The sequence below is a fragment of the Salvelinus sp. IW2-2015 genome, linkage group LG6.2, assembly GCF_002910315.2.
Source record: "Salvelinus sp. IW2-2015 linkage group LG6.2, ASM291031v2, whole genome shotgun sequence".
Classification (NCBI taxonomy): domain Eukaryota; kingdom Metazoa; phylum Chordata; class Actinopteri; order Salmoniformes; family Salmonidae; genus Salvelinus; species Salvelinus sp. IW2-2015.
Genome location: NC_036846.1, coordinates 22,512,462 through 22,520,268, shown reverse-complemented (window position 1 = coordinate 22,520,268; position 7,807 = coordinate 22,512,462). Strand labels below are relative to the sequence as shown.

The following is a 7,807-nucleotide window of genomic DNA, read 5'->3' as shown; positions in this document are numbered from 1 at the left end:
CTTTGTGGAGCGATGGGTAACGATGCTTCGTGGGCGACCGTTGTTGATGTGTGCAGAGGGTCCCTGGTTCGCGCCCGTGTCGGGGCGAGGGGACGCCGTAAAGTTATACTGTTACATATATACTGTATATAACATGACATTTGAAATATGTCTATTCCTTTGGAGCTTCTGTGAGTGTTATGTTTACTGTTCAGGTTTAATTGTTTATTTTACTTTTGTATATTATCTACCTCACTTATTTTGGCAATGTAAACATATGTTTCCAAGTAAATAAAGCCCTTTGAATTGAATTGAGAGAGTAAGAGTGAGAGTGAGAGTGAGAGAGAGGTTTGGTTTGTTAGTAAAATAGAGTTTGCCAAGTGGTTTTCATCTGGTAGCATGAGATACATAATGTGTATGTGTGTGTGTAAGTGTGTGTGTGTGTGTGTGTGCATGTGCGTGTTCGTGTGCGTGTGCATGTGTGTGTGTGAGCAGTTGGTCTGCCAGACTGTAGTATAGTGCACCATCTGGCCCTTCCAGCACCTCTTCCAACATCCTCGGTCCAGTTTCACCTCTCGCCAACCACACTACATGCTCTCAGACCTGAGTCACACACACACAGACACACACACACGTACCCACACACACATTGCCTTTCATGAAAGAGATGGTACCTGTTTGGTCATGGAATCGATGAGGCGCACGTAAAAGTCCTGCTCTGTCCTGATACCTATAGACAGAGAGATACAGTAGAGAGAGAGAGAGAGATACAGTAAAAAGAGAGAGAGAGAGAGAGACAGTAGAGACAGAGAGAGACAGTAAAGAGAGATATACAGTAAAGAGAGAGATATATACAGTAAAGAGAGATACACAGTACAGAGAGATATACAGTAAAAAGAGATATATACAGTAAAGAGAGAGAGATACAGTAAAGAGAGAGAGAGATACAGTAAAGAGAGAGAGAGATACAGTAGAGAAGATATGCAGTAAAGAGAGATATATACAGTAAAGAGAGAGAGAGATACAGTAGACAGAGAGAGATACAGTAGACAGAGAGATATACAGTAAAGAGAGATACAGATACAGAAAAGAGAGAGACAGACAGATATACAGTAAAGAGGGAGAGAGATAGAGTAAATAGAGAGAGAATGACAGTAAAGAGAGAGACATATACAGTAAAGAGAGAGAGATATACAGTAAAGAGAGAGAGATATACAGTAAAGAGAGAGATAATGACAGTAAAGAGAGAGAGATATACAGTAAAGAGAGAGAGATATACAGTAAAGAGAGAGAGATATACAGTAAAGAGAGAGATAATGACAGTAAAGAGAGAGAGATATACAGTTAAAAGAAAGAGATATACAGTAAAAAGGAAATATATACAGTAAAGCGAGAAAGATATACAGTAAAGAGAGAGAGATACAGTAAAGACAGAGAGATACAGTAGGAGAGAGATACAATAAAGAGAAAGATATACAGTAAATAGAGATATATACAGCAGAGAGAGAGAGAGAGAGACAGTAAAGAGAGAGAGAGATATACAGTAAAGAGAGAGATACCGTAAAGAGAGAGATATACAGCAAAGAGAGTGACAGATACAGTAAAGAGAGAGACAGATATAGTAAAGAGAGAGAGAATGACAGTAAAGAGAGAGAGAATGACAGTAAAGAGAGAGATACAGATATATAGTAAAAAGAAAGAGATATACAGTAAAGAGAGAGCCAGATACAGAAAAGAGAGAGACAGATATACAGTAAAGAGAGAGATATACAGTAAAGAGAGAGAATGGCAGTAAAGMGAAAGATATACAGTAAAGAGAGAATGACAGTAAAGAGAGAGAGAGAGATACAGTTAAAAGAAAGAGATATACAGTAAAGAGAGAGAGATATACAGTAAAAAGGAAAATATATACAATAAAGAGAGATATATACAGTAAAGGAGAGAGAGATACAGTAAAGAGAGAGAGAGAGATACAGTAAAGAGAGAGATATACAGTATATATACAGTAAAAAGAAAGAGATATACAGTAAAGAGAGAGATATATACAGTAAAGAGAGAGACAGATATACAGTAAAGAGAGAGATATACAGTAAAGAGAGAGAGAGTGAGATACAGTAAAGAGAGAGAGATATACAGTAAAGAGAGAGAATGACAGTATAGAGAGAGATAAACAGTAAAGAGAAAATGACAGTAAAGAGAGAGAGAGAGAGATATACAGTTAAAAGAAAGAGATATACAGTAAAGAGAGAGAGAGATACAGTAAAAAGGAAAATATATACAATAAAGAGAGAGAGATATACAGTAAAGAGAGAGAGAGAGATACAGTAAAGAGAGAGAGAGATACAGTAAAGAGAGAGGAATGTACAGTAGAGAGAGAGATACAGTAAAGAGAGAGATATACAGTAAATAGAGATATATATACAGTAGAGAGAGAGATATTCAGTAAAGCGAGAGAGATATACAGTAAAGAGAGAGATATACAGTAAAAAGAAAGAGAGATACTGTAAAGAGAGATGTTAGAGAGATACATAGAGAAACATACAAAGATAGTTAGCCTGTACTGTATGTATGTACGCTATTAGTATTCATGGAGCTAATGGTCATTTCGGTTTCAGATTAAATTAAAATACAATATTCTGGATTTGTTATTGTTAATAGAGATAGAAGATTGCCCATTTTTTGTAGAGCACATAAGTCTGTGGCATGCTCTACAAAAAGTTCATATTAAAAAAAAGATATACACTAACGTCAAAAGTTTTGGGTCACTTAGAAATGTCCTTGTTTTGAAAGAAAARWTTTTTTTTTGTCCATTAAAATAACATCAACTTGATCAGAAATACAGTGTAGACATTGTTAATGTTGTAAATGACTATTGTAGCTGGAAACGGCAGATTTCTTATGGAATATCTACATAGGCGTACAGAGGTGGTGGAGGCAATGTGATGGTCTGGGTAGTTTGGTGGTGGTAAAGTGGGAGATTTGTACAGGGTAAAAGGGATCTTGAAGAAGGAAGGCTACCACTCCATTTTGCAACGCCATGCCATACTCTGTGGACGGCGCTTAATTGGAGCCAATTTCCACCTACAACAGGACAATGACCTAAAGCTCCAAACTATGCAATAACTATTTAGGGAAGAAGCAGTCAGCTGGTATTCTGTCTATAATGGAGTGGCCAGCAGTCACTGGATCTCAACCCTACTGAGCTGTTGTGGGAGCAGCTTGACCGTTTGGTACGTAAGAAGTGCCCATCAAACAAATCCAACTTGTGGGAGTTGCTTTGGGAAGCATGGGGTGAAATCTCTTCAGATTACCTCAACAAATTGACGACTAGAATGCCAAAGGTCGGCAAGGATGTAATTGCTGCAAATGGAGGATTATTTTTATCGACAGAAAAGTTTGAAGGACACAATTATTATTTCAATTAAAAATCATTATTTAGAACATTGTCAATGTCTTGACTGTATTTCCTATTCATGTTGCAACTCATTTCATGTATGTTTTCATGGAAAACAAGGACATTTCTAAGTGACCCCAAACTTTTGAACGGTAGTGTATATTAATAGGCTAATAGTAATGCATACATTAAATTAATAATTTTTATAATAATAACAATCAATGTTATTTTCGTATGTTAATAACACATTTGCAATTACTGTCAATTTTTATCCCATATATTTCATTCAAATTAATTCAATTGCATTGGAATTCCCTGGTGGATTGGTATGTAATAAATGTGTGTGTGAGGGGGTGTGTGTGTGTGTGTGTGTGTGTGTGTGTGAGGGGGTGTGTGTGTGCTGACCGTACCATTGCTGTATAGGAGCAGTAGCCTGTACTGTATCCCATTGTTGGTCTTTTCCCCTGACGTTTCCTGCCAACACACACACAGTCAGTCAGGTCACAAAGAACAACACCCACTACACACACAGATTTACAAAAGGCTGTCTTTAAACGTACCAAATATATATTTCGATATCAATATCAGAAACGATATAACAACTTTTTTAAAACTATATGTAAATAATTTTCAAAATATGTCCCACGATAAATGTAACTCATGGGAATGAATTCAGTGCCTTAGAGCCATGTAAAAGTGATATGACTACAGTTAGGCAACAGAACGCCGGCGTATAATACCGTACTAATAAATTATATTTGTGTTTAATTAACCAAAAATATTCGATTTTAATACTGGAACAATATCCTACTGAAAAAAAATTGCATGTCTAAAAAGAGTTTTCTGGCGACAATTACAGACTTGCATAAATAATTCTAAACGTTTAATGCTGTAATATTGTCAATAGCAATAAGTTATGATACAATTTATCGTTACAACGCTGGAATATGAGCAAATGATCGACGCGGACAGCGGCGGGTTGTGGGTCAAAGATATGAATAATAAATACCACACAAAGTATCGAATGGTTCCTTCCATGTAGTTCAAACTAATATAAAAACAACTCAAAACCATATCTATTAAAATTATTGTAAGACAACATTTGTATTTTTAATTGTAGTAATAAATTAAGCAATATATTCATAAGCCTCATGCATGTAAAGGAACTGCTGCAGATGTCAAATCAATATATATATATGCTGCTGATAGGGGTATGGCTTTCATAATGTTTTGGGAAAACTCACCTTTTCCTTTTCAACAAATCCAACGAAGCTGGTTCTCTCTATCTCCACCGGCTGCCCTTGTCTGTCGTACAGAGCCAGCACGAAGTGGAAGAAGTTGGATTTGCGAAGGTTGGAGGGCGGTTGTTTCTCGAAATGTGCCCGGGCTAGAGCCACTCCGCTGCGGATACAAGCAGCACCAAGCCCCATTACCACAACTTTCACATGGATGCCACTGAATTACACATGATTTCAACAATTCGAAGTAAAAGAGTAAAACGCTACAATTCTGGCCCCCGAAATTGTCAATATATCTTGACTTTTATTTTACATTTTAAACAATTATGAAAATAAATTCAGGCTGAAATGTCATAATTCCACTAGGTCATTTGCACATGTCTGAAAAGAGTTATGTGCCAAACAAAGATTATTTACAATTTGTCAAAGTATAGCCTTACCCTATACGAATAGTTGGGATTTGGTCGCTATATGGATAACCAATGCTAGATGTGGGGACCTTTTGCCTAGTTAAATAAAGGTCAAATAACAATAAATAATACTAATTGTCGACAGACTGTAATAATCAACGTGTCTCGAAAATAATGAATGTATTATTGTTTTACTGCGTTATAATTATTGACGTGTCATTATAAATAAATAACTAAGCTGTTAAATTAGGCCTGTGTCTGACATGTTTAAATCCTTTGGATAGTGTTTATTTTGATTGATTTGATCGGCTACTAGCTAATAGGCTACCTGAATAAGTTACAATGAACAGAAACGAAACCAGTGTGTAAGCTATGCTTTAGCCTAGCTTCAATCACAGACATGAAGCCTGCAAGCTACAATCAAACCCCCCAAGTCAATATTAGGCTATATGCTTAGAAAAGGAAACCAACAGTCCATAGGGAGCGCAATGTTGTCCCAAAACACACGTGGTACGTCTAAGACAACGGGTCTGGGATAAAAACCTCCAATATATATCTTCTCCGTTCCCCGGGGCCAGTGTTGACTGGCTAGCCACCTCGGGCTTACCTCTGGGCGGCTGTGTTGGCGTCCAGCAGCCCGGCGCCCTGCATCCAGCTCCGCACGGCGTTCATCCCGGTCAACAAGGGCTCTTCTTTCATAACACTCCCGCTCCTCTGGATGTTCTCCTGGATCCCAAACATCAAAACATACGTTTCCTCCTCCCGTCACACTATGTGCCTCTCGCTCCCTGTCTCTCTCGCTTCCTTTTTCTTCCTTCCCCGTGGCTTTTGATCACGCAGACGGAAAGAGAGATGTTCGGTGCGCAAGTGGCGCGGTGTTTCTCACTTATTTTTGTAGTTTTCACTCAGAAACGAGAGAGCGAGAGAGAACTATGAACGAGATGAGGGTCTGGAAAGGGTGCTGTCAACATCCAGGGGTTAGTGGGCTGTGCGTCAACAACTCTTGTGAAGAAGAAAAGTCCTCCAGGACCATCAGGTGAACGCGATGGGGGGGGGGGGGGGGGGGGTGCTCCAGAAATCAGTGAACGTAACTTCAAAAAAGAGCCAACATTTTAGAGAAGAGAAACAAGCATCAACCAATCAAGTTCTTTCTGCCTCTAGTCTACTGTTGCTTTATTGTCTTCAGCAATCTCTCTCAGTTCTCAGATGAAAGGAGCGCGTGAGGAGACGCTAGGCCATAGATCCGTTCGTTGCTCCTGTCCGGTCTCTGCTCCTGGACTGATCTGTGGTCTCTCCTTCCCAAAGGAAACACTTCTGAAGGTCTCCAGTAACCGAACACGAATGAACTCAGCTGGAAGGGAAGCGTGCGTGTCTGGTGAAGAGGAAGGCTAACACCCCCAAACACAGTGCGTGCACGGTCGCTCATCATCATCTATCGACGGTCCTCAACCCAGCCATGTTGTATCCCCGCCTAATGTGCAACGTTCCTGCCCCAACCACTTAACCAGGGTGTGTGTGTATGTGTGCGTGTGTGCGTGCGTGTGTGTGTGCGTCATCACAGGGCATGCCTTCGGGATTTGACATCTCTCTCTCTCTCTCTCTCTCTCTCCTCTCTCTCTCTCTCTCTTCTCTCTCTCTCTCTCTCTCTCTCTCTCTCTCTCTCTCTCTCTCTCTCTCTCTCTCTCTCTCTCTCTCTCTCTCTCTCTCTCTCTCACACACACACACACACACAAACACACTCACACACCTTTCTAATGCAATATTGCCATCTACTGTCTCATTCCCAACCAGAGAACATCTCAACCTCTACTTTGTCTCTTCTCTCTCTCCATAGTCGCAGGAAGTCGGGATGCTGCAGCATCCTGATAAACTCAAATCATTTTGCCAAAATTAGTCAAAAAAACATTTGACTTCTGTCTGAACATTTGACTCCTCATTGGACATTTAGCTACAGAGGCTCAATAGCTTCTAAAAAATSTAGTTGTGGATTAAGTTTTATCAGTTACAGTCGGGAAAGGCCACGGTTTTGGAAGCAGGCACGCCATATATAGAACCTCTTGTTGCATTGTGGCCGTAGATATGATCCATAGAAGTATTTTGAAACCTTTAACCCTGGTCTTTTGAAAGTTAAACTCATGGGTACACTAGCAGTGGCTGCCAGTCCTGACATTTACAGATTATATTTCTATAGTTGGTTGTGGCTGTCAGTTTTGTATTTCACAAATTCCAAAATACAATCGCGAGATAAACATAGGCCTACTGTTTGGAAAGCAAATGACTACTGCTGAAAAGAGAAGACTGATCTGTCTGTAGAAGCCCCTCCCCCTAATTCTACTTTTGAGTGATTCTGAGCAAACAGCACTGGTTTTCAAAGTAGCTTATCTGGAGATATTGCCACTAGTGCATCGACCATCACCAGTGAGTATCCAACGCTTCATCTTCATCATTGGGTGAGTCAGCGTCACTGGAAAGCGTATTTTATATACTATACATATACACTACCCGTCAAATGCTTGGACACACCTACTCATTCCAGGGTTTTTCTTTATTTGTAATATTTTCTACGTTGTAGAATAATAGTGAAGACATCAAAACTATGAAATAACACATATGGAATCATATAGTAACCAAAAAAGTGTTAACAAAATCTAAATATATGTTATATTTGAGATTCTTCAACGTAGCCACCCTTTGCCTTGATGACAGCTGTGCACACTCTTGGGGGGTATTGTGTGTAGATTGATGAGGGACATTTTTTAAAATCATTTTAGAAAAAGTCAAGGGGT

General features: G+C 39.3%; 1 protein-coding gene across 1 annotated transcript; it reads right to left on the bottom strand.

Annotated features, from left to right (window-relative positions):
- Positions 1-635: 635 nt before the first annotated feature.
- Positions 636-6,075, bottom strand: LOC111965579 (transcription factor COE1-A). Its single transcript, XM_023989731.2, has 4 exons — positions 5,629-6,075; positions 4,618-4,774; positions 3,784-3,847; positions 636-709 (listed from the first exon to the last, which is right to left on the bottom strand). The coding sequence occupies exons 1-4, from the start codon at positions 5,760-5,762 to the stop codon at positions 636-638; spliced, it is 429 nt and encodes a 142-aa protein (XP_023845499.2). The 5' UTR covers positions 5,763-6,075.
- Positions 6,076-7,807: the final 1,732 nt, after the last annotated feature.